Source organism: Notamacropus eugenii, chromosome 5 (genome assembly GCF_028372415.1).
Source record: "Notamacropus eugenii isolate mMacEug1 chromosome 5, mMacEug1.pri_v2, whole genome shotgun sequence".
NCBI classification, from domain to species: Eukaryota; Metazoa; Chordata; class Mammalia; order Diprotodontia; family Macropodidae; genus Notamacropus; species Notamacropus eugenii.
The window spans coordinates 342,714,186-342,741,140 of record NC_092876.1 but is presented as its reverse complement, the minus strand read 5'-3'; the positions used below and the strand labels follow the sequence as shown (position 1 = coordinate 342,741,140).

Below are 26,955 nucleotides of genomic sequence, written 5' to 3'. Positions count from 1 at the left end.
TAGAAATTGCATCCACAGATAGATTGGCTTGACAGTACATAAAACAAGTGTCTAAAACCATGAACAAAGCTACAAATTGACTGTTTTCAGGTTTATTCTGAAATATTAAACAAACTATAACAAATTAATAAAGATAAAATATTTACCTGCTCTTCTCTTTTTTGTTTGCGTAACTGAAGTCCTTCTTCTTCCCTCCTCCGGCGCATCTCATCAGGATTCAGGGACTTGTTCTTGTAACTCTTTAGGCGGAAGTTCTCTTTTCCTGAGGTGGTCATGATTTCTGCAATGTTATATTGAAAAAATGAGTCTAGCAGAGAGGTTTCCCAGGGAAAGACTGTTTTGTAATCTATCTTTTATATTCTACTATGATACTTTCGAGTCAAAAACTGGGTCTAAAACTATGATTTATTTTATTTTTAAAGGTTGTTTCCAACAAAAGGATAGGCAAACCAAGTTTCCAAGTTTTCTTGGAAACCAATTTCAAGAGATTCTGAATTTTCTAAAATGAATATAGCTTGGCAGAAGTAATTGTACTGCATTTCCTCAGATGTCCTACTCTTACTCTCTTTTACTGAATCCCTTAAAGCAGTTTTCTTAAACCCTTTCTAGTAAAAACAGAAGCAGATAACCTCCAACTTTTATTCATCATTGATTATCTTATATAAAAATACATTTATTTAGTATACTTCAGCTAATATCAGCATATACACTTTCAATACTAGAACTGATTATCAACAGATTAATAAGTGATATCACTAAGAAAAAGCTTTTAGTTTTATTTAGGTCCTAGGCCAAAGAAAAGGTTAAAAAAAAACAAAACAAAAAAGAAACTAGAATCTTGGGAATGAGGCAGACAACACGAAAAGTTAGATGAATAGAAGGAACATGAAACAAAAATGAAGGGAACCCAAATAAAAACAACCTGAACTGACAAGAATTGGGGGCCCAAAGAAATCCCTCCTTCAACTAGGGGACCTAGTGTAATAGTTGCAGTATAGAACTAGGAAAAAAAAAAGACTTCTTGGGAAGGCAAGAAGAAAAAATAAATGACCTGCACAGGGTACAGGCTGCATCTCTAAGCCATTTATTACACAATAAGTACACTTCTGTATATCCATCTTTGCACTTGTAATTTCCTATCTGTTTGTGATATGTACCCTTCATAAATCCTACACCTACAATTTTGATTCATTAAAGAAAACTGTCTAAAATTACCTTGCTATGGACAGACTATGAAGAATACAGAAGATAAAGAGACACCAGTTCTCTGATAATAGTTATGAATGCATTGAGCTTTTCATGGTTACACCCTCTAGAATTTAAAGGAAAAAAAGCCTAATCATCAGAACTTAGTTAATTTTCCAAGATTTATTTTCTAGTGAATCAGTGTTTGTTCTCCAGAATTACTGTATTCAGATACAAATTATATTCTAATAGGCCAACCAAATTAGTGAAGTGTATATCTGGGAAGAATCTGACAGGAAATAAAAAGACAGAGCTTTCCTCATGACTTCAATGAATAAACATAAGTCTGATGAAAATTGTGAATAATAACTATGAAGGAGTCATACATTCAAAATAAATCAATTTAAGATGTCAGATTATTGAGATTTCCTGATGTGGGCAGCATTTAGGGTCTGAGCACTCTGAAGTACCAAGTCTAGATCAGTATCAACAGTAATAGAAGTTCAAAAATCAGAATTATAGGTCAAATGGTATTATTTACAAGGTAGTAGGAGTTGTATGAAGTATTAAAATAATATATTTATGAGAGATTCACAAAATAGGGCAGAAATGTGGTAGAAAATAGAAGAGATATGGTAATTGGAATATACTAGAACTCACAATCAAAAGGAAAAAAATGAACACAGCCATATGCACAAAATATGGTGATAGAGTACTATTGACATTGGCTAGATCTTTTTCTCTTTCAAAAGTAGAGCAGACAATAAATTTTTGACTTGTCTTAAGGACTCTTACCATATAACTTTGGCCAAGTTATTTAATGCATCTGTGAGATACAGTTCCCTAAACTGTAAATGAGGAGTCTGACTAGATGGTCTCTGAGATAACTTTTACCTCTATACCTATGACCATCTATAATCATTCTATTCTCTCAACCCACAAAAGAAGTCATATAAGGAAAGTGCTATTCTGGAACTGATTCTAATTATGAGAAACTGATGGTTGGCCATCTCTGGGGGGGAGGCAGGGAAGAAAAAAAGGAAAAAAAATTTACATGATAACTTTATTATATATTTGAAAGGAATAGCAAGGTGTACATAAGAGAGCTGCAGTTCCATGTACAATCATCTTTTTTCTTATTATGCTGTCACATAAATGTTTTAGTCCATAAATCAAAAAAGAAAAGAAAATGATGGTTAAAATGTAAACTATGGGAATTTGAAAGGAAGTTTTAAGAGCCTATGGCAAATAAGTTGAGTCTCTACTGAACACAGCTTGGCAGAAGTTGAGTTGCATGACATTTTCTCAAGTTCCCTATTCCCTTTTTCGGAATCCCTTAAAGTTTTCTTTAAACCCTTTCCAATAAATGTAGTTTATTTACTGTGGTTACTTCCAACTTTAAGATTTAATTCAACTTTGGTTATCTGATATTAAAATATTTGTTTAATGTACTTAAGCTAATTATCTGCATACTCACAATACTAGAACTGATTATCAACAGGTTATTAAGTGATCTCAACAAAGAAAGAAAAAGGCATTAGGTCCTAGCCACCCCCTACTCCCCCAAAGTTTAAAAAAAAAGCAACCTAGAATCACTCTGACAGCTCATTATAGTACAGAAATGACTGATTTCTCAAAGCCTAAGTCAAGAGAGCTTACAGTTCTGATAAGGTGGCATACCAACCAGAATAACTTCAAGGAAATTAATGATGACAAACTTTATGTCCATTGTTAATTAAGAGTAAGTTCTGTTTAATTCAAAGAGGTAGATTACTACTACATTGGCTTCAAAAGACTTATAATTTTTGTTTGGCACATTTAGTCTCAAAGTACTGAAATAAGGAAGGAAGATTGAACATAATCTGACATATACCCTAGATGTAGGGAAAAAAAGATTCCAAAGAGCTCAGAGAAAGGTTAGGCCCCCTAACTACTATAACCTAACATTCTACTAAGGAATTGTCCAGGAACAGTGGCACCTCATAAGAACCAAACTGTAATGATTTAAACTATTCCACTGCTGAAAAAAAATTCTAACAAAAACAATGAGAATGTATAGTATCCACTGACCAAAAGAAGAAAAGTGTTGGCCTACTTTAAGAGCAGCACAAGATAAATGGCCAAAGGATATGAAAAAGAAATTTTTAAAGGAAAAAAATCAAACTATCAATAGTCACAAGAAAAAATATTCCAAATCACTCTTAGAGAAATTAAAGCAATTCTAAGGGTCTACCTTACATTCATCAAATTGGGCCTATGTGTACAAAAATATAGCAACTCTTTCCATAGTGCCAAAGAACAGTGCCCATCAACTGGAGGATGGTGAAACAAGTTGTTCTGTTAGTGTAATGGAATATACAGGGTAATAAAATCTACAAGATGGAGAACTAGATATTTTTCTCCAATCCCTACTCTGAAATATGTGTGGGAGATAGAACAATTACAGCATTATGAATTGACAGTGAAGAACACTAATTCAGCACCCTCCCTTTCCCACCAGCCTTCAGGTTGAAGGTACGGCATACAATCTGACTCACAGGCTTGTGTTCTGAGACCCACTCAAGGATTTTCCTCCTGCTGAAGTTTCTACTGGCACACTCCACCCCTGCCCTTCCCCTTAGCATCCAGCAGTAACAAAAAGAACTCAATTCTGCCCTACAGTTGAGGTATAGGGGGTGGGGGTCCTTGCTCTGCCTAGGGTAGTGCTCAGGTTAGGAAACTCTAAGACAGCAGATCTGTCAGTATACAACCATACCATCTTCCCCCAAGCCTAAAAAGGGAGGCAAACACAGAACCAGTCATCTACAGAACTAAAATATGGAGAGAATTGTGTTGGCGGGGAGGGGAAAGTACATAGTATATAGCAAGGCTATAACAGATCTGAAGGAAAACTGGAATCCAGCTGGGTCAGCCCTATCCACCTAGGAAATATTTGGGTCAGTGAATGAAACCAGTGAAAAGGAAATTACTCAACACAGGAGTTCAAAAAAAAAGCTTTGAAATCCAGCACAGACAGGCATGATAGTGGGAGATTGCAAACCCAGCACCAAGTGAGCAATCAGAAAATGAGCCATATGGAATATGAAGGAGGGAAAAAGACTACACCAAACCAACACCAGACCAACACCAAAGATCTCAGGAGAAAAAAAAAAATTCAGCTGAAAACCTAGAACACAAGCAGATAGATCAACAGGGAAGATAGAAAAATTAGAAAGATGAGAAACAATTTAAAAGATTATGAATTAACTTTAAGTACTGTAAAACAAAGGAAAATGAACTTAACACCTGATGAAACACAGAACCCCGTGGATTCCTAAGAGAGTGTAGAACCACAGCAGAATGTTCCAGAATGATTCAAGACAGAAAATCAGAATCTGGAGAGAAAAAGAGAGGAATAAAGGCAGTTTATGGCCTGAATAGCAAAAATAATTAGAACTACAGAAAAAGTCAAAATACTGTAGTAGTACTCAGCAACACAAGATCTCTATACAAACACAAAGCAAACCAAACCACTTAATCTCAAAGACAGGATGCCTCGAAATCATTTAAGACTGCCAGACTGCCAGAAAAGCATGACAAGTCAAAAAACCAAAATATCCTAATACAAGAAATAGTATAAGAAAACTTCTCAGAACCTCTGAATGGAGAAAACAAAACACCAATCAAAAGAATCTACAGATTACATCCAGCAGAAAAGAAAAAGCAAAAACAAAAACAAAACTTGTTTCAAAATCCAAGACACACAAATTTGACAACTGCAATGACAACATATTCAGCAAATGACTAGACAACCTTCAAATATAAAGAAATAACACAAAACTACTTATACTGACCAGAAACCACAGAAAGGAATGGAATAATATATTTAAAGCAAAGGTACACAAGACATAATAAATCTGAGCCCAACCATTCAATGAAAAAAGATGGCATTTGAAGCCTAGCAAAAAACAAAAACAATGACTTGGACGGGGCAGATCATTCAAATGCAAATACTGCCACCTACTCACCAAAAAAGCCACCCCCCCCCCAACGAAAAGCAAATAAATGCAACTACCAGAAAAAGAAAAAGGAAAGAATTACCCTATCTCTAGGGAATATTAGAAAGGGGGGAAAAACTGGATAAAGACACCTACTGACAAAAAAAAAAAGAATAAACAAAGACCCTTAAAGAGATTTGCTTCTGAAAGAACGCAAGGATAAGGAAAAAAAGAATAACTTAAAATAGAAGAATATTACATGCATTAGGGAATAAAACCCAGGCAATTGCTGTCTACAGAGGAATCAGTATTTTGTGAGACTAAAATGAAGGATACTAATGTGCATAAAAGCAGAAACAAGAGTTGAAGGAAAGAGAGAATGTATGATCTACCCTAATCAAGTGGTCTCTTAGCAAGGAAGGAAGCTACAGAAGAATGGGTTAGGTGGCAACCGGAGGAACTGAAAAGAAAGGAAAAGAATAGGAGAGATCTTGACTCATTCAGTTAAGCAGGTTCCAACTGAAGAACATTTTCATGGAGGGACAGGTACATTTTGTAATGGAGGTGATAAAACTATAAGGGTTTAATTTGCAGGGAGTTGGTGCAAAGGGAGACCACTTCCTCTGAAAGAGTTTTGTACCTACATGGACATTCTACCTTAGAAATAAAACTAGAGCCAGTATTGCTACTTGGAGGGTGGGATGGGGGAAGTGAACAACACAGGCATCCCAAAAAGTAGACAGGCATGGACCTAGAGAGAAGATTACATGGTAAATGGGAGAGGATAGAGGGAATAAGCATTTATATAATGGTATTGTCCCCATTTTATAATTGAGGAAACTGAGGCAAACAGTGGTTAAGTGACTTGCCCAGGGTCATGTAACTAGTAAATATGTGAGGCTGGATTCGAACTCAGGTTTTCCTGAAGCCAGGACCAGCATTCTATCCACTGTGCCACCATCTGACTCTGAAAAGGGGGAAAGAAAATGATTATGAGAAGGGCAGGGGGCAGAACTGGACCACAGGACTTGGGACATGAGGAGACTTCAACTTTGGAGTAATCTTTCTATCCTTATTACCTCTCTCAAGAATTGATATTTCTAAGAGTGAAGCACAACAGAAAAGGGTGGGTCAAGGGGGGGGAGGGTGAAGAAGCAAGATTTATAAAACAGTAACAGAGAAACTACTGGTCAAAAGAAGGAACTCAGACTTGGTCCTTTAGAAGTCTTAATTCCATGAGGAACAAAAGAAGAGAGGATAATAGAAGAGTCTAGGAAGGAATAAATAAGCATAAAGTCCATGAAGAAATGTAAGTATACATTATAATACATAATGTATACTTATATCTTATAATTATGTCTTATAATGTATAAGACAAAGAGAAAGGATCAATGAAGAGAACAAGTTAAAGAAATCCTTAGAAAAGGTGCAGAAAATGAAAAAAATATAAATAAAAAAAAGGTGGAATGTAGGAAAGAGGACAGATTTTTTAATTAATCACTTAACTGAGAGGGAGGAAATAGAGGGCTAGAAAAAGGTGAAGAAATTAAGACAATTAGTTCAAGAAGGAAGATATGAATTAAGTAAAGCTACAAAACTAGAGTGAGGGTTGACAAACAGAAGAGTGATACTGAGGGTGAGGGGAAGAAAGCCTGTAAGAATAGGATTACCTTACAGAATTCACACCAAGTACTATCTTAAAAAGAAAGGGAATAACATACACACAAAAAATACTAATTAAAAAAAATACCAGAGACACAAATGTAGAAAAACAAATTCAGTTTCCTTAACTTTAAATATGAATGAATTAATAACAAAAAGTGATATACTTGATAAGAAAACAGAATCCTGCAATTTACTGCTCACAAGGAACATGGATAAAAATCAAAGATAGACACAGGATAAAAATGAGAAACTGGACCCCAATTTACTAAGTATCAAGTGAATACAAAGAAATCTGAGTGGAAAGCCTCAAAGGAAAAAACAAACAAAACAGAGACAAACAAGGAAATTACAACAAATATAGTTAGTTCCTAGTTCTGAAAACATGAATTTGTTCTAATCAGATTGATATATTTGGGAATGATTTGATCTTAAATTATAACTCGAAATTTGTGTTTATACATAATTTCATCCATAACAAATGGTGACAGAATCCAGGACAATGCACCATTTCACAACTCACAGCTCTTCTGACACCCACCTCTAGAAGCAAATACCAGGTCTTTTTCAAGATAAAGTACACACAAAGGAGTTATGGGCTGGGAAAGGGCTGGTCAGTCTGTACCCCCATTACAGAGGATGTGCCTGGGGCAGGGGGGAGAGGAAGTAGCATGAAAACCCAATGAGAAAGGACAAAGGGTCCAACATGGCTCTGTTGGAGGCATGAGTTGATTGGTCACATGATTTCCCTGTGTGCCCACTCTTCCCATTAGTGCTAAGTGTATTTATGGGACAGTGTCCAAGGTTTATGGGTGGGGGGGCATGGTTTCTATCTACTGTTCTTACTATGCTACCTTAGTGTTTCCTCCTTCGAGCTAATTATGTCTAGGGTTATTAAAGTATATTGGTAGAGGCATTTGAACTATAGTTTTAGAAGTGGAAACCCACAGAATACCTTGAACCTGGATAGTTGCTTCCCTTCAAGGAGACCAACTCAGAAATAAGAATGGAGCTAATGAAGGTAGCTACTGGAAGGGGCACTTCAGAAAGAACAGGGCAACTGCTGAGTAGATGGGAATAATAACCAAAAAATGGAGAGTAGGTAGAAGTCCTTAACAAGATAATTTTTTTTTCTAGGTAGAGGAAAAAAAAGAAACATCTTTAGACACTGAGAGGTAGAATACAAAAGCTTAACAGGCAGTTGAAGTCCAGATAAGTGAAAAGAGTCTTGATAGCTACTAGACTTAGATATCATGACAATATCATTGAAATATCACATGTGGATTTCAGCAAACATTTGACAAAGTTGCTCATATATCACCGTGGATAAGATGTAGAACAGGAAGAACTGTGCAACGGAAAGAGAATTGATTCTGTGTATAAATACAGGGTGATTAAAAAAAGAATTGAACTCTTTTAAAAAAAGGTACTATTCAGTCACTAGGTTACATAAGAACATGTAATATGTACCAAATAGTAGTCTTACACTGCACAATGTTCTTCCACATAGTTCCTTTTACAAATTGGTTTTGACTACATGTTCATATAAATCTAACTGCTGAGTAATAAATTTTTAAAGGGCTCTTTTTGAATTACCTTGTATTTGTGTATATGATTCTCTCTAGGCTCATTCTCTCAAATCCCAAAAGCATGTCAGGTTCCTAGAAGGTAGCTGACATACATAAGTTGTGAGTTTTAACCATTCCAAAGCTCTTTTTATAATAAATCTCTTCAATGTTTGGCAAGTAGAAGCACTTCCATACTTTGAAGGACCTATACCCTCATCAATGTGTGTGTGTGTGTGTTCATCCTTCATTCCCAAAGAAGACCATGCCATCAGTGAAATGATGACATGACTTGCACTTAACTTTGTTTTGAGTGAGGGAAGGCTGAGCAGGTCACCAACCTCACTTCTCCTCCAGAACCACCTGAATCCAGTGACCAGATATGAATGTAGACTGCAACCCATCTTATCTTGTGTGAATTGTTCAAATACTTCCCTAAAATCCTCCATAGGGATTCTGCGGACCTTTCTTTAGCTATCTTGGAATTGCATGCATACCAGTGGAGCATGTGTGCTGTCCATCAAATATCCCTTCCTCTAAATATGTTACTCCTCCTTCCTCTTCTTCAGTTCTGGGACCAGAATATTACGCATCTGAACTGCCTGATCAAGATAAATGGTCTAGGTCTACTAGCAGGCACTATATATCATACTTTGTTTGTCATGTGTATAAAGAAGCTAGATGGCACAATAAACAGAACACTGGGCCCAGAATAAGGAAGATTTGAGTTCAAATTCAGCCTCAGATGTGTACTAGCTATGTGACCTTGGGCAAATCACTTACACTCCATTTTCTTCAGTTTCCTAAACTATTAAATGGGCTTAAAAATAGCACCTATCTTTTAGAGCTGTTGTCAATATGCTCAGATATGCATCATGACCCAAATCACAACATATGAGAATACCCCATGAGGCACTATGAGGTCCTAGACTATCTTTTCTATTCTCTGTATAAAAAAATAAACTCATAAGCTCCCATGAGTTTGCTTATCAACACTAAGATGACTCCAAGATCTATATAGATCCTGCTCTAGTCTCTTTTATTGGGCTCCAGTCCTACATCATCAACCGCCAAATGGACAAGAATATCTTGCAGGGATCTCAAACTCAACATAACTAAAACAGAGCTAATCTTTCTGCTTAAACCCACCCCTTTTCCAAATTCTTCTATCTACAGAGCAATGGTTCTCAAAGTATGGCCTTAAAGGACTCCTGAGATCTCTAAAACCTTTTCAGGAGGTCTGAAGCCCAAACTATTTTTATAATAAATCTAAGAGATTATTTGCCCCTTTCCAACTCTCATTCTGTCACAAGTTATGTACTGTTGTTGTCATTTCAGTTCACCCCTTCATGACCTCATTTGGGGTTCTGGCAAAAATACTGCAGTAGTGTGCCATTTTCTTGTCCAGAATCACACAGCTAAAAATTGTCTGAGACCAGATTTGAACTTGTAAAGGTAAGTCTTCCTGACTCAGGCCCAGCACTCTATCCACTATGTCACCTACCTGCCCACAAGTGTTATGTACAGGGGAGTTTTCAAGAGGTTGCCTGACTTTCAAATTTAAAGATTTAGCCGCAAATATGAAGGCTAAGTTAATACCTCATGTGCAAAACTGTACTTTTCTCTTAACAAATGGACAAATCTACAGATGACTAAACTGCTGTTTTGCTTGTATTTATCAAAATTCTTCTCTGAATACCATATCTTTTCTGGAACAGCTGTGCTGACATTTGCAGTGACAGTACAAATGCAAAGGTGGGCGAAACCTTCTGAGTCTTAACATGAATCAAGGCAGTTATACTAACTTATACTATTAGTTACTGTATTCTTCACATCCAGTCACAGGAAGAAAAAAAAAGTCAGTTGCACTTAAAAATGCCCTTGATGAAGCAATAAAAATTATTTCACTTTATTAAACTTCAGTATAAACTTTGAGTATACATATTTTAAATATGCTGTGTGATGAAACGGAAGTACCTGTGTAAAGCACTTCTACTCTGTTCCTTAATTCAAGTGCAAACTGAACTAATTAGATCCTTTTTTCATAGAACATTATTTCTACATGAAAGAATGGCAAATTATGTTTAATTAAGATTTGATTATTTGGAAGATATTTCCTCAAAAAATAAAAAAAGTGAAGTTGTTCTTCAAATAAAACAAATACAGTATTTGTTGCAATGATAACATTCAAGCTTTCAAAAAAAATTAAAATTTTGGAAAACCTGTATCCACCACCATGAACTTGACAGTTTCCCAACAGTTAAAGACTTTTCTGATGACATCAATGATATTAACAAATGCGATTTTTTTGATATTGTATAAAGAGGTGCCAACATTTAGAAGGATAGACTAACAAATTTCAATGTACTAGAACAGGAAAAATTCATTGATTTGGTTTTGGGTATCACACTGCAGCTAACTTTAAGAACCTACCACCGGGGGGCGGAGCCAAGATGGCAGAGTAGAAAGACGCACATACACATAGCTCCGAACCCACAACCCATAGAACATCTACAAAGAAGTAACTTACGGCGAATTCTGCACCCAGAGGCCACAGAACATTGGAGAGAGGGAGATTTCTGTTCCAGAGAGACCTGCAAACCTCTCACAAAAGGTCCTTTGTGCCGCGGACTGGGCGCCGGGACTGGGAGCTGAGTACAGCCCTGCCGCGGCTGCGCACCAAGAGGAAAAGATCCAAGCGGGCTTCAGGGACGGGATCTCCAGCGGCCACATGGGTCCCTCCACCCACAGGTGACAGGGGTTGGTGAGAGGGTCTCTTTGGCGGGTCGAGAGGGGAGTGGGGTGCCCCCATAACTCAGGCCCCCTCGGGAGGCAACAGCAGAGGCGGGAGCAGACCGGGGCTCCCCAAGCAGGCAGGAGCCTGCATCCATTGTTGAAGGTCTCTGCATAAACCCCCTGAGGGAACTGAGCCCGTGAGGCGGCCCTGCCCCCACCTGAGCATCTGAACATAATCTCACACTGAACAGCAGCCCTGCCCCCGCCCAAAGCCCTGAGGCTGGGAACCAGCATTTGAGTCTCAGACCCCAAGCTCGGGGCTGGGAGGATCCGGAGGCAAGGTGGGTGTGAGGAGAATATTCAGAGCCCAAGTCACTGGCTGGGAAAATGCCCATAAAAGGGAAAAAAACCAAGACTATTGAGGGTTACTTTCTTGGTGAGCAGGTTTCTCCTCCCCTCCCTTCTGATGAGGAAGAGCAGTGCTCACCATCAGGGGAAGACACGGAAGTCAGTGCTTCTACATCCCAGCCCACTCAATGGGATCAGTTCTGGGAAAAGGTCTTAAAGAGCCCAAACAATTTTCAAAATCATGATAGAGAGGTGGAGGAAAAACTGGGAAGAGTAATAAAAGACTTGCAAGCAAAGTTTGAACAACAAATCAGCACCCTGCTAAAGGAGACCCAAAAAAATGCGGAAGAAAATAACACCTTGAAAAATAGGCTAACTCAATTAGCAAAGGAGGTTCAAAAAGCCAAGGAGGAGAAGAATGCTTTAGAAAGCAGAATTAGCCAAATGGAAAAGGAGATTCAAAAGCTCACTGAAGAAAATAATTCTTTCAAAATTAGAATGGAACAGATGGAGGCTAATGACTTTATGAGAAACCAAGAAATCACAAAACAAAACCAAAAGAATGAAAAAATGGAAGATCATGTGAAATATCTCATTGGAAAAACAACTGACCTGGAGAATAGATCCAGGAGAGACAATTTAAAAATTATGGGACTACCTGAAAGCCATGATCAAAAAAAGAGCCTAGACATCATCTTTCATGAAATGATCAAGGAAAACTGCCCTGACATTCTAGAACCAGAGGGCAAAATAAGTATTCAAGGAATCCACCGATCACTGCCTGAAAGAGATCCAAAAAGAGAAACTCCTAGGAACATTGTGGCCAAATTCCAGAGTCCCCAGATCAAGGAGAAAATATTGCAAGCAGCTAGAAAGAAACAATTCAAGTATTGTGGAAATACAATCAGGATAACACAAGATCTAGCAGCTTCCACATTAAGGAATCGAAGGGCATGGAATAGGATATTCCAGAAGTCAAAGGAACTAGGACTAAAACCAAGAATCACCTACCCAGCAAAACTGAATATAATACTTCAGGGGAAAGATTGGTCTTTCAATGAAATAGAGGACTTTCAAGCATTCTTGATGAAAAGACCAGAGCTGAAAAGAAAATTTGACTTTCAAACACAAGAATGAAGAGAAGCATGAAAAAGTAAATAGCAAAGAGAAGTCATAAGGGACTTTACAAAAGTTGAATTGTTTACATTCCTACATGGAAAGACAATATTTGTAACTCTTGAAACTATTCAGCATCTGGGTACAGGGTGGGATAACACACACACACATGCACACACACACATAGAGACAGAGTGCACAGAGTGAACTGAAGAGGAGGGGATCATATCTTAAAAAAAAAATGAAATCAAGCAGTGAGAGAGAAATATATTGGGAGGAGAAAGGGAGAAATGGAATGGGGCAAATTATCTCTCATAAAAGAGGCAAGCAAAAGACTTTTTAGTGAAGGGAAAAAGAGGGGAGGTGAGAGAAAAACATGAAGTTTACTCTCATCACATTCCACTAAAGGAAGGAATAAAATGCAGTCATTTTGGTATGAAAACCTATCTTACAATACAGGAAAGTGGGGGATAAGGGGATAAGCAGGGTGGGGGGGATGATGGAAGGGAGGGCAAGGGGAGGAGGGAGCAATTTGAGGTCAACACTCATGGGGAGGGACAGGATCAAAAGAGAGAACAGAAGTAATGGGGGACAGGATAGGATGGAGGGAAATACAATTAGTTCTTACACAACACTACTATTATGGAAGTCATTTGCAAAACTACACAGATCTGGCCTATATTGAATTGCTTGCCTTCCAAAGGGAAGGGGTGGGGAGGGAGGGAGGGCAGATTGGCAGACAGGGGCAATTAGAACGCTTGGTGTTTTGGGGTGGGGGGAGGGGACAAAAGGGGAGAAAATGTGGAACCCAAAATTTTGTGAAAATGAATGTTAAAAGTTAAAAAAAAAAAAAAAAAGAACCTACCACTTATCAAGCTTTGGTGTAATATCAAAGAAGAATATCCACAATTATCTGAAAATCCAATAAAATCCAGTGGTTTCCTATTGCCACCAATAAAATCCAATCTTAATAAAATCCAGTGGTTTCCTATTGCCACCAGAACAAATACAAAATATTCTGTTTTGGTCATAATCTAGCCCTCTTTCTTTTTTCCAGTCTTTTTATATCTTATTCCCCAACATGTACTATTCAATCTAGTGACACTGGACTCCTGGCTATTCCATGAACAAGATGTTCCATTTCTTGGCTCCAGGAATTTTCTTTGGCTGTCCACCATGACTGGAACACTCTCCTTCTTCCACTCCAAATACTAACCTTCCTGGCCTCTTTTAAGTCCCAACTAAAATTCCACCTTCTCCATCAAGTCTTCCCTAACTTCTCTTACTTCCAGTGCTTTCCCTCTTTTAATTATTTCCTACTTATATTTTATATACCTTGCTTTGCATATATGTTTTTGTATGTAATCCCCCTAGTTATGACTGTAAGCTCCCTGAAGGCAGAGGGCTATCTTTTACCTCTTTTTATATTCCCAGCAATTAGCACAGTGCCTGGCACACAGTCAGAGCTTAATAAATGTTTATTGAATTGAATTGAGTCATAATCCCTCAACTGTTAGCAGCCTCCTCATTAAAATCACCTATTTTGTATAGTTATATGTGTGTTTTGTCTCCCCCAAAAGAATATAAACTCCTTGAAGGCAGGGACTATTTAGATCTCTAGCACCCATTTACAGTGCTTGGCACATTACTGTCACTAAATAAATGCTTATTAAATGATTAGGAGCAATTTCTTCTCCAGACAATTTTTTACTTAGCTAAACAGTTGTACAGGAAAATAAAGACAGGTATCTCTCCTAAGTAAAAATATTAGAAAAAAAAATTAACCAGGGTGATTTCTCAAAGAGAGGACAAACTTGATGATAAAGACTAATAGCTACAAAATTACTAGATCCACATAAACCATATGTTTTTGGAAATATGGTCCCCTATTTGTTCATATCAAGTCAAATCAGCAAGAATTAAGCATTTGTTATGTGGGGAAATATAGAAAGGCAAAAATAGTAAAGTCAAAAATTTCCTACTAAAATGCTAAACAGAACTGATGCCTTTACTATGCCTGTCTCATCCACTTTCAGCTTAGATCAAGATAATCATTTTAAATGTCATACAGTTTTTGTTGTCAGAAATTGAAAAGCTAAATATCATCCTTACACTGAATGTTAGGAAAGGGGACCCTAGATTCCAGTTTTGCTAGTATTTGACCTTGGATACAACTTTCCCCAGGAAAAATGGCCAGATAATTGCCAACTGTCTTGTATTTCTGAAATTCTGAACTTCTATAACCCTGAAATTTGACAGAGTGACTTTTCAATTCAATACAGTCTAAAAAACATGCAGAGACAGGATAATCTAAGGCAAATAACATTTGATGATTGACCCTTGGCAATTATTTTCCATGTGACTCAGGCAACTTCGTAAGTGTAAGCCACTAAGTCATGACTGTGGTCTAGTCAGAAGAATTCCCTACACTGATGAAATCACATGCCCTGTTTTGTAAAATTGAGTTGTGTTGGGATTAGTTTTGCTTCTGAGACCTTAAGCTAAGTTCAAGTACATGATAAAAGTACAACACAATGTCAACATGAAGTCCCTGAAGTTCAGAGGCAAAACAAGAAGGCAGGACCAGGGAAACCAAGAAAAAGTTGGGGGTTAAACAAGGCAGTAGGCCTAGACTTGGGATAAAAGTCAGAAACTAATGGTCAATACTAAATTTCAGGATCTGAGTCCAGACTCAGAAAAAAATAGAGTAAGAAAGAATCAACAAATGGAATCTAGACAAAAAAGTCTGTTGAGATGGGGGGAAAAGAGAATGGAATAAGTGCCTACAATGTACCTACCAGTCACTATACTAAGCATTTTTTATAAATATTATCTCATTTGAAATAGCAGTTTCTATTTACTCTCTTACCCCATTCTCTTTATTTCATTTAACTATACCTGCTAACCATTTTCTGTGGGTCCCACAATGACCTCAATTTTAACTGTGGGTAATTAAATATATTTTGGCTTAGTCTCAAGATAGCCTTCAATTATTCATTCATTCAACAAATGTACTAAGGTAAGTACATGCTTTATATGGGGGACACATAGTGCAAGAGCATTAAGACAGGAGACATAGTTTTCTCATGTTAGCATATGTAAGGAAAAATGAAAAGGCTGGTTGAGCTAAGTGGCATAGTGTAGGTGTAGTAGCAATATTTAGTGAGGATGAAAAGATAGATTGGAGTGAGATTGTAAAGAGCTTTAAAAGTTACAACTACAAATCAACTGTAAATGAATTTTGCAAAATTCCAAAGAACAAACTTGGCCCTAAAAAAACATCAGAAGACACTCCCTAACACATATACTTTTGCAGAAGTGTCCCACATATATGGGTGTGGAATATCACAGATAATGTTAGTTACCTTGATGTACTGATCAAGGTTGCTGACATTTTTTTTTTTCTTTCAAATTCTTTGTCAAAGAGATGACTCTGGAAGCAGAAAGAAATCTAAGAGATGCAAAAACAAAACATATCAATAAATATATTTTTTATAAGCTTAAAACAGGAATTTTATTTGAGTTGACAGCAGGAGAGTGACAGGGTAAAAACTGCACTTAAGGAAAACCATTTTGCTGGCAAGAATGATATGATGGATTAGAATAAGAGAAGATTTGACACAGTAAGAAGAAAAGACTAAGTTGATAATACATACATGTAAGAGGTATTGAAGGCCTGAACTAAGGTGCTGACTGTATCTGCTTCTACCTGATATGAGTTATCCTGATACCAGTCTCTCAAGGGCTAGATTCTGAACTTGTTTACTATATTTCTTTGTACTCAATTATCCAGTTTCTTTGGGATGTTCTGAAGATTCAAGCATGGCTTCCAATTCATTCTGTCCTGTCCTTTTGTGAGGGAATTCTGAAAAGTCACTACCCAGTTCCTGAGGTTCACAACCTAGGAGTCAACCTGGATTCATCACTATCTCTAAGCTCCCCATCCATTTGTTGCCAAGGCCTGTCAATTTCACCACTGCAACATCTCTTAAATAAGCACACTTATCACCAGGCGCTCATCACTCCAAACTGGACTACTGAAACAGCCTGCTGAAAAGTCTACTTGCCTTAAGTCTCTACCCATTCTCCATTCAGCCATCAAAGTGATGTTCCTTAAATCCAGGCCAGACCACTTTGAAAACTCCTCTACCTCCCTCCCCTCACTTAATTAAATCAAGTGCTATTGTTTGTGGAAGCAAATACAAAACACTCTGACCTTCCAAGTCCTTCATAACCTAAGTCCCCTTCTAATTTTCCAGTCTTCTTACACTTTACTCCTCTTTCTTCTGTCGCTCCCCACCATGCACCTAGACTTCTGGCTATTCCACAAACACCTCAGCTCCAGACAGTTTCTCTGGCTGTCCATGCCTGGAATGCTCTCCCTTCTCTACTCCAACTATTGACCTCCATTAAACCACAACTAAAATCCCATCTTTTACGGGCTGTATCCCCAAGAGATCATAAAAATGGGAAAAGGATCCACATGTACAAAAATATTTATAAGCAGCTCTTTTTGTGGTGGCCAAGAATTGGAAATCAAGGGGATGTCCATCAATTGGGGAACGGTTGAATAAGTTGTGGTATATGAATGCAATGGAATAATATTGTGCTATAACGAATGACAAACAGGTGAACTTCAGAAAAACCTGGAAAGACGTACATGAACTGATGCTGAGTGAAATGAGCAAAACCAGGAGAACATTACACACAGTAACAGCCACCGCGTTTGAGGATTGTTACTGAAAGACTTAGCCCTTCACGATAATGCAAGGACCTAAAACATTTCCATTCATGATGCAAAATGCCATCCACATCCAGAGAAAAGAACTATGGAGTCAGAATGTAAAATGAAGCAGACTATTTTCTCCTTTGTTATATTTTGTTTTTCTCATGGTTTCTCCTATTTGTTTTAATTCTTCTATACAACATGACTAAGGTGAAAATGTGCTTAATAAAAATGTATGTGTAGATCCCATATAAGACTGCAAGCTGTCGTGGGGAAGGAGCAGGGAGCGAAGGGGAGAAAATTTGGAACTTATGGAAGTGCTTATTGAAAACTGAAAATAAGTTTGGGGAAAAAAAATCTCATCTTTTAGAGGGAGTCTTTCTCAATCCTACTTAATTCTAATGCCTTCCCTCTGTTAATTACTTCCTACTTATCCAGTTTACTTTTGCATATATTTGTTTTTATGTTGTCTCCCCCATTTGGATTGTAAACTCCTTGAGGACAGGGACTATTATTTGCTTCCTTTTTTTAATCCCCAGAGAGATTAGCACAATACTTAGCACAGAGTAGATGCTTGAAAAATGTTTGTTGATTGAATGATTCCCTGCCCAGGTCCTAGCTTGTTTTCTGAGTCCTTGGCCAGTCTTGGAAAAGTTCTTCCTAAGTCTGTGCCAGGATCTTATCATTTTCTCTAGCTCCTAGAAACCGGATTTTTTTTTCTGCCTATGGAAATCCTGTCATATTCTTCATTGCAGAAAGCAACCTCTAAAGTTGCTCCAAAAACCCTGAGTGTATTGGTCAAAAATCACCGAAAATTTGCCCAGATGGATCTCTAGAACTACCAAAAGATAAAACTCTTCCTTTATCTTGTAAACAATATATTGTTGGATTCTGGCTTCTAATCTGTTTTACCTTCTTCCATTTTATTAGTTTGTTCCATTCATATTTATGACTATTTCCCTCCATCCTAGTCTCTTCTGTCCATCATTCTTTTTTACTCAGTCCCTTTTTAGCCTTTGATTACTGCCTCCTTTAATCTATCCTTCCCCTTTATCACCTTATCCCTTTTCTCTTGGTTCCTTTCCTTCCCTTTCCTACTTCCTTATTGGATAAGATGAATTTCTATTCCCAACTCTGTGTGTGCATATTGTTACTTCTTTGAATAAGTACAGAAGAGAGGGAGGTTCAAGCACTGCCCACTCCCCCTCATTTTACCCTCCATTACAAAAACTCTTCCTTGTATAATTCTTTTATATGAGATTAATTTCTCTCATTCTTTCTCTTCCTCTATTCTTTTTTTCAGACCATCCCAACTTAATACTCACCCATGCCCCCTAAGTAGACAGATTCCTAACTATCTTAATGATAATAAAGTTCTTAGTAGGCAGTGCAGTGGATAGAGCACCAGCCCTGGAGTTGGGATGACCTGGGTTCAAATTGGACCTTAGATAATTATTGGGTTTGTTACTCTGAGTAAATCACTTAACCATGAGTGCCTTAAAAAAAAAAGAAAGAAAGAAAGAAAGAAAAGAAAAAAAAGAAAGGGGAGTTACATGTATCAACTTGCCATATAGGAATGGAACAGTTTAATCTTATTAAAGTCCTTTATGATTTTTTATTCACGTTTACCTTTTTATGTTTCTCTGTAGTCTTTAAATAACAAATTTTCTATTCAACTCTGGTCCTTTCACTAGGAACGCTTGAAAGTTCTCTATTGCATTAAATAACCTTTATTTATTTATTTTGCTGGGTAGGTGGTTCTTACTTCCTTTTGCCTTACCAGAATCATATTTCCAAGCCCTCTGTTCTTTTAAAGTTGTAGGTACTAAATCTTGCAGCTCCATGGTAGTTCTTTCTGAATGCTTGCAGTATTTTCTCCTTGATCTGGGTGCTCCAAATTTGGGTATAACATTCTGGGAATTTTCATTTAGGGGATCTCTTTCAGGAGGTAACCTGAGGATTCCTTCAATTTCTACTCTGCCCTCTGGTTCTATGATATCCAGGCAGTTTTCCTTTAAAAGACCTTGAAATATGATAGGCTTAGGCTCTTTTTTTGATCATGGCTTTCAGGTAGTCCAGTGATTCTTAAATGATCTGTCCTCGATCTATTTTTCATGTCTGTTGTTTTTTTCTGAAGAGTTATTTCACAATTTTTTCCTTTTTAGTCTTTTGTCCTTATATTATTGTTTTTTGATATCTTATGAAGTCATTGGCTTCCACTTGACCTATTCTAATTTTTATGGTTATTTTCTTCAGTGAAATTTTATATTTCTTTTGCCAAGCTATTAATTCTCTTTTCATAATTTTCTTGCATTGCTTCAGTGAAGGTATTCTTGACTCTTCACTCCCTTTCACTCCTAATATACAATCAGTTGTCACATCTTTTTAATTCTAGTTCCCCAACTCTTCTTGCATCCATTCCTTTCTCTGTCTTCACAACACAACAACAATCACCTTAGTTCAAGTCCTTATTAACACTATCTTGGACTATTGCAATAACTTTCTAATTAGAAGACCAATTGGTCTCCCTGCCTCTAGCCTCTCCTGTCTCCAATCCATCTTCCACATAGCTCCTAAAATGATATTCTTAAGGGACAAATCCACATTACCCCTTGGCTCAAAAAACTCCAGTGGCTCCCTCTTATCTCTAGGAGAAAACAAACTCTTCTGGTATGTTACAATCTACTTCTAACCTGTCTTCATAGACTTAATGTACACTACTCCTGCTCCTGAGTTCTTCCATCATGGCGTTACATCAATTAATTGATCAAGAAGCATTTATTATATGTAAGGGAATTTTAGAGTCAAAGATAAGGAGGAAGTGCATTCCAGGCATGGGAGACAGCCCCCAAAGGCATCAAAATAGGAGGTAAGAGTAATGAAGTTAACTATATCTAGCTAGCCTCAGAACATACTTCACATCCCATCCAGACATCTACTCTAGGCAGCTTGTTAGGGGTACCTTGCTGCTACGCTTAGAACAACACATTTTGGACCTCATCTCATCTTCTACTCTCCTTAAATTCCTCCCTTCACCGTCCTCTCCACCCAGAGGGACTATTCCCTCTGGTGAGTGATTTGAATGCAAATTCATCTAAATTATATTAGCTAGTCAGTTCCAGACAATGCTTCAAATCTCACTCAGGCATCCATCCCAGGTTTCTTGCTATGTGTCCTGTTGCTGAACACACAGAGCTCTGTTCTCCAAAATCATCCCTGTTCTGGCTTCACTTTCCTCCCTTCGGTCTTAACTTCAGAGTTGACAAATAAACTATATTCATTGCCCTTTATCCATGAATTTCTTGCTTCCCTGTGTTTCCATCGTTCATGTTCTACCAATCCTAAATCCCCCAAGGATCCCTTAGTTGTTGAATCTAATAGCCTTTTTTGGAATTCATCCTTTTTAAATTTTCTGTAGCCTATGCAGGTATTAATAACCTCCTTTCTCCTGGATACTTTCTCCTCTTAAAGAGTTTCATAACACTGCTCTCTCCAATTTTATAACAGTGCTCCTCCTATTAATGATCTTTCTCTTATGCTGGATTATCATCCAGTTCATATCTCTTAAATATGGTCGTCCTTGATTCTTTTCTTGTTCTCTCTCTGGCGATTTTATCTGCTTCCCTGAGTCTGATGATCATATCTATGCAGATGATTCCCAAATCTATATATTCAGACCTCATTTCTCTCCTAATTCCAATTCTCCATCACTGGTTAGCTGCTGGGCTTCTCTACCTGGATAATCCACTAGAATCACAAATTGTGCATGATTTAAAACTGAATTTTTCATCTAACACTGCACTCCAAACTTCCCTATTTCCCATGATCCCCCAGTTACTCATGTTCATAACTTTGGAGTCATTCTTGACTCTTTACTCTTCCTTACTTCTCCCCATAATTAATCAGTTGCCAAATCTTAGTGCTTCTTCTGCTGAAAAAGATTTTACAATCTGTCCCTTTCTCTCCTCTTAGAAAGTCACAAACCTTCATCACCTCTCACTAATTATTTTAATAATTTCCTAATCCATCTGCCTGCCTCTGGTCTCTCTTCTTTACAATCCACCCCTCACAGTTGCCAAAATAATCTTACTAAGGTATATGTCTGACCATGTCACTCCCAAACTCCCTCTTGCCTCTAGCATAAATGGGAATACTTAAAATCCTTACAGTCGGGTTCCAGCCTACCATTTCAAACTTATTACTCCCCTTCATGCACTCTATATTTCATGGTCATTCTATCTTCCTCTGTGTCTTTCACATGCCACTCTCTCTCAAGCCTAGAATTCACACCTTCGTTTCCCCTGACAGAATTATTAGCTTTCTTAGGATTCAACACAGGTACCATTTCCTCCCTAAGGTCTTCCCCTAATTTCCCAAGTTGCATGTTTTCTTCCTAGTTGTCATACCTTCCCTGCTTTCCAAAAGTATTTAAAGAACTTTAAAGAAAAAAAATCTGTTTGTGCTTTTATCTCTATATTACCAGTTCTAGCATATCTTTGCACGTAACAGATGTTTGTTGAATTAACTATAGCTAGGTATACGAAACACAAAAAGGTATAAAACGGTCCCTACCCAGGAAACAGCTTGATTATAGTGGAGAATACAAAAGAGTATGAAAAGTCAACTGTGTGTGTTCATCCTTCATTGTCGAAGAAGACCACACCATCGGTGACATGACTTGCACTTGACTTTGTTTTGAATGAGGGAGGGCTGTGCAGGTCACCAACCTCACTTCTCCTCCAGAACCATCTGAATCCAGTGATCAGACATTCATCAGGATGACTGGAGAAGACCCAGGATGAGGCAACTGGGGTTAAGTGACTTACCCAAGGTCACACAGCTAGTGAGGTGAGATTTGAACTCAGATCCTCCTGACTCCTGCACTAGTGCTCTATCCACTGCATCACCTAGCTGCCCCATGAAAAGTCAATTATAAATTACTTAAATAATGTTGAAAACACCAAAAAGGCAATGCCTGATTACCAAACACACTATGCAGAAACAAAAAAAATACAAATATAACCTTCTTCTTATTCTGAACAGGTAGTAGAAAAATGTAGAAAAAAGAAGTTGCTAATATTCACAAATTTTTAAAGTACCAATAAGCACCAACTTAACACTAGTGTTCTAAATATGATTACACTAAGATCATCTAATAATCAGCCAATGTACTAGTGTAAGAACTGAATTATCTCAATATTGATATTCTTGCTATAAATGAACTCAGAAAATATAATTAAGTTGAAATAAAAAGGTTCACTTAATTAACAAGCTTTTATTAAGCACACTGCTATGTTTGGCACTATGCTAGATTCTGAAGATACAAAGACAAGAGTAAAACAGTCCCTATTCCCAGGAAGTTTACAATCAATCAGGGGAAACAACAGGTATATGTAAGTATACACCCAATTTATACAAAATAAATATAAATTCTGAGTACTGCGGGAATCCAAGCAAAGTGTTATATGAAAGATGGTACTGGAGCTAGGAAATGAGCAATTCTGAGGGGTAGAAGGAGTGCATTCCTAGCATGGGGAATAGTCAATACAAATGTAAGGAGACAAGATAATGGAGTATAACATGTGAGGAACAGAAGGTCAGTTTGGATGGACCACTAAGTGTATGAAGGGGACTGACATATTAACAAGAAGTTCACAGGTTGTTCTTGGGCTGACATATAAAGAAATCAGTATTATCATGGGTCCTAAGGCAAAAAGAAACATAATATGAGATGCTTAGTATGGTACAGTGGAAAGAACACTCAAGAGTCAGAAGAATTGGGTTTAAAGGTTACCTCTGATTATTACTACAATTGTAATCTTGGATAAGTTAGTTAATCTCCCTAGACCTTGGCTTCCTCATCTATAAAATGAGAAGGGTCGAAGGAGATGGACTCCAAGATCATATCCAGTTTTAGATCTATGATCCTTTTATCATAACAAAAAAAAAGACTACCAAGAAGATAAATGCAACTCAGGCACTAACTAACACTTTACACAAAAGACAAGGAGACATAGTTAGAAGAGGGTGGGGGGGCGGAGCCAAGATGGCGGAGTGAAAGCAACGACTCACCTAAGCTCCTGGAAAAACTCCTCTGGATATCTCTGAAAGGAGAATCTGACCAGACTTTGGAGGTGTAGAATCCAGTGGGTGACAGACTTTGACAGATTCGGAGCCCAGGTTAGACTGGAAGGTCCACGGGAAGGATCTGTTCCGCGGGGGTAAGCCCCCAGCGCACAGCGCAGCGCGGTCAGCGCAGCAGGGCGGAAGGGACCTGAGAAGCCCGAGAGTGGCGGGCGAAACCAGCGGAGCAGGAGACAAGCCAAACCGAGCCGGTGAGAGCCGCTGAGCGCCAGACATCAGCGCAGCAGCCCTTGAAACCTTCAGCCTGAAGACTAAACTTCGGGAAGTCAACTACTTGAACTTCCAGGAGCTAGGATGGCGGAGTGATCAGTAAATGCTCTCTCCTCCCCCCTGATGACCGTGAAAGAACCATAAAATTCTTCCCCAGATAAATTCTGGATCAGCGGGAACAGCAGAAGGGGGCAAATAGTCTCATAACACCAGAGGCTAGAAAAATAGCAAAGGGGGATTCTTCCTACTGTGGCGGAGGCGATCTGGAAGGACAGACAACCCAGGGCTGAGAAAATTCGCACTGAGACCCAGGCAAGCCTCAGAGCTGGGAGACAAGCCCCGGGAGGGGCGGGAACACGCATTAGCTTCTAGGCGTGCCCCAGCCCTCCAGGGGAAAAGGGAAGACAATAGGGAAGCTGGGATCACCATCCCCTGACCTTGCCTTTGCCTCAGGTCAGCTGAGGAGATCTCCTGAGACCAGACCACCCCTCCCACACACCTAACAAGCTAACCCCAGGGTTGATCTGGGAAACAACAACAACAAAAAAAAAAAGCCTGCTTTTAGCCTAGACACACATCAGCTCAACTTAAAAGATCTGTATCTTCTGACTGAAAAAACCAGAAGCTACAACACTCAGCCAACATCATGAATCAGAAAAAGCAGACAAAAAGTGAAAAAACCATAGAATCTTTCTATGGGGATAAGGACCAAAACACAAACACCAAAGAGGTCAGAGCTGAGACTGTACTTCCATCTGAAACCTCAGAAGGGACTATGAATTTCTCGCAAGCACAACTAGATTACCTGGAACATCTGAAGGAGGATATAAAAGAAAACTGGCCAATGATTTTAAAATTATAAAAAAAGAATTCACTGATGAGAACATCACTCTGAAAAGGAAAATTGAACAAATGGAAAAGGAAGTTCAAAAATTAACTGGAGACAATAATTCCCTAAAAGGAAGAGTTTATCAAACGGAAAAGGAAACCCAAAACCTAATTGGGAAAATTGATCAGATGGAAAAGGAAACCCAAAACCTAACTGGGAAAATTGGTCGAATGGAAAAAGTAGTACAAAAATTAAATGGAGAAAATAGCTCCTTAAAGGGAAAAATTGGTCAGATGGAAAAGAAGATGCAAAAGCTAACTGAAGAAAACAATACGATGAAGATTAGAATTGAGCAAGTAGAAACTAATGACTCAATGAGGCAACAAGAATCAGTCAAACAAAATCTAAAGAATGAAAAGATAGAAGAAAATGTAAAATATTTAATTGGAAAAACAACTGACCTGGAAAATAGATCCAGGAGAGAAAATTTAAGAATTATTGGCCTGCCAGAAACCCCATGATGAAGAAAAGAGTCTGGACAATATCTTCCAGGAAATCATCAAGGAAAACTGCCCAGAAGTACTAGACTCAGAGGGCAAAATAGTCATTGAAAGAATCCATCGTTCCCCTCCCGAAAGGGATCCCAAACTCAAAACCCCAAGAAATATAGTTGCCAAATTCCAGAGCTATCAAGTGAAGGAGAAAATACTACAAGCAGCCAGAAAGAAACAATTCAAATATCAAGGACACACAGTCAGGATCACACAGGACCTTGCAGCATCTACATTAAAAGATCGAAAGAATTGGAACCCAATATTCCGTAAGGCAAAGGAGTTAGGACTTCAACCAAGGATCAACTACCCAGCAAAGTTCAGCATAACATTTCAGGCAAGGAGAAAGTCATTCAAAGAAATAAGGGATTTCCAGAGCTTCCTGACCAAAACACCAGAACTCAATAGACAATTTGATCTTCAAATGCAGGTCTCCAGAGAATCATAAAAAGGTAAACAGAGGGGAAAAAACAAAAATAAAAACTTGCTACTCAATTAGGGCAAACTGTTTACCTCCCTGTAAGGGAAGATGATACCTGTTAATCTTGAGAACTGTGCAGCTATTATGATAAAAGGGATATATGTAGAGGGAACGGGCATAAAGTAAATGATGTCATGTCAAAAATATGATTTAAGTATGAGAAGGGATTGTAATAGGAGGTGTGAAAAGGGGGAAGCAGGAAATGGCAAATTATATCACAGGAAGAAGTACAAAACTATAGTAGAAGGAAGGAGGGGAGGGAGATGAGCATTGTTTGAGAGGTACTCTCATCTGATTTGTTTAAAGGAGGGAACAATAATCTTAAGTAGATAATCCTAACTAGCTCTATAGGTAGTAGGAGGGGAAGGGGGAAGAAAGGGGAGGGTGGCTAAAAGGGAGGGAAGAAGCAATAAGAGTAAAGGGGAGTAAGAGGGAGGGGGGCTAAAAGAAGGAGGGGAAGGCTGCAGGAGGAGGGGGAGAAAAGTGAATACTGTTGAGGAGGGGAAGGGAGACAGGAGAGCTAAAAGCACAAATGGTGGGAAAGAGGTTGGAGGGAAATACACAGATTGTAATCATAACTGTGAATGTGAATGGAATGAACTCTCCCATAAAACGGAGACGGATAGCAGAATGGATTAAAAGCCATAACCCAACAATATGCTGCTTACAAGAAACACATTTGAAACGGGGGGATACACATAGGATAAAGGTCAAAGGATGGAGCAGAATATATTGTGCTTCAGCTCATGTAAGAAAGGCAGGAGTAGCAATCCTAATCTCAGACAAAGCAAAAGCAGAAATAGATCTAATCAAAAGGGATAAGGATGGAAACTATATCCTACTAAAAGGCACCATAGACAATGAAGCAATATCATTACTAAACATGTATGCTCCAAGTGGTATAGCATCCAGATTCTTAGAGGAGAGGTTGGGGGAGTTGAAGGAAGAAATTGATAGCAAAACTATACTAGTGGGGGACCTCAACCTCCCCCTCTCTGAACTCGATAAATCCAACCTTAAAATAAACAAGAAAGAGGTTAAGGAGGTAAATAAAACTCTGGATAAGGTAGATATGATAGATCTTTGGAGAAAATTAAATGGGAATAGAAAGGAATATACCTTTTTCTCAGCGGTACATGGAACATTTACAAAAATTGACCATGTACTAGGACATAAAAATCTCACAATCCAGTGCAGAAAGGTAGAGATAATCAATGCATCCTTTTCAGATCATAATGCATTAAAAATTACATGTAATAAAAGGCCATGGAAAGAGAAACCAAAAATCAATTGGAAACTAAATAATCTAATTCTAAAGAAGGGTTGGGTTAAAGAAGAAATCATAGAAACAATCAACAATTTCATTCAAGAGAATGACAATAGTGAGACAACATACCAAAACTTATGGGATACTGCAAAAGCAGT

The 26,955-nt window shown here is 38.1% G+C and overlaps 1 protein-coding gene across 4 annotated transcripts in view; it reads right to left on the bottom strand.

Moving 5' to 3' along the window:
• Positions 1–26,955, bottom strand: part of KPNA1 (karyopherin subunit alpha 1) — a 93,841-nt gene that overhangs the window by 51,152 nt on the left and 15,734 nt on the right. For all 4 annotated transcript variants that reach the window (XM_072613811.1, XM_072613808.1, XM_072613810.1 and 1 more), the window contains one exon: positions 147–280. In XM_072613811.1, coding sequence (XP_072469912.1) covers positions 147–275 — 129 coding nt within the window. In that variant the 5' untranslated portion in view covers positions 276–280. The remainder of the gene's footprint in view (positions 1–146; positions 281–26,955) is intronic.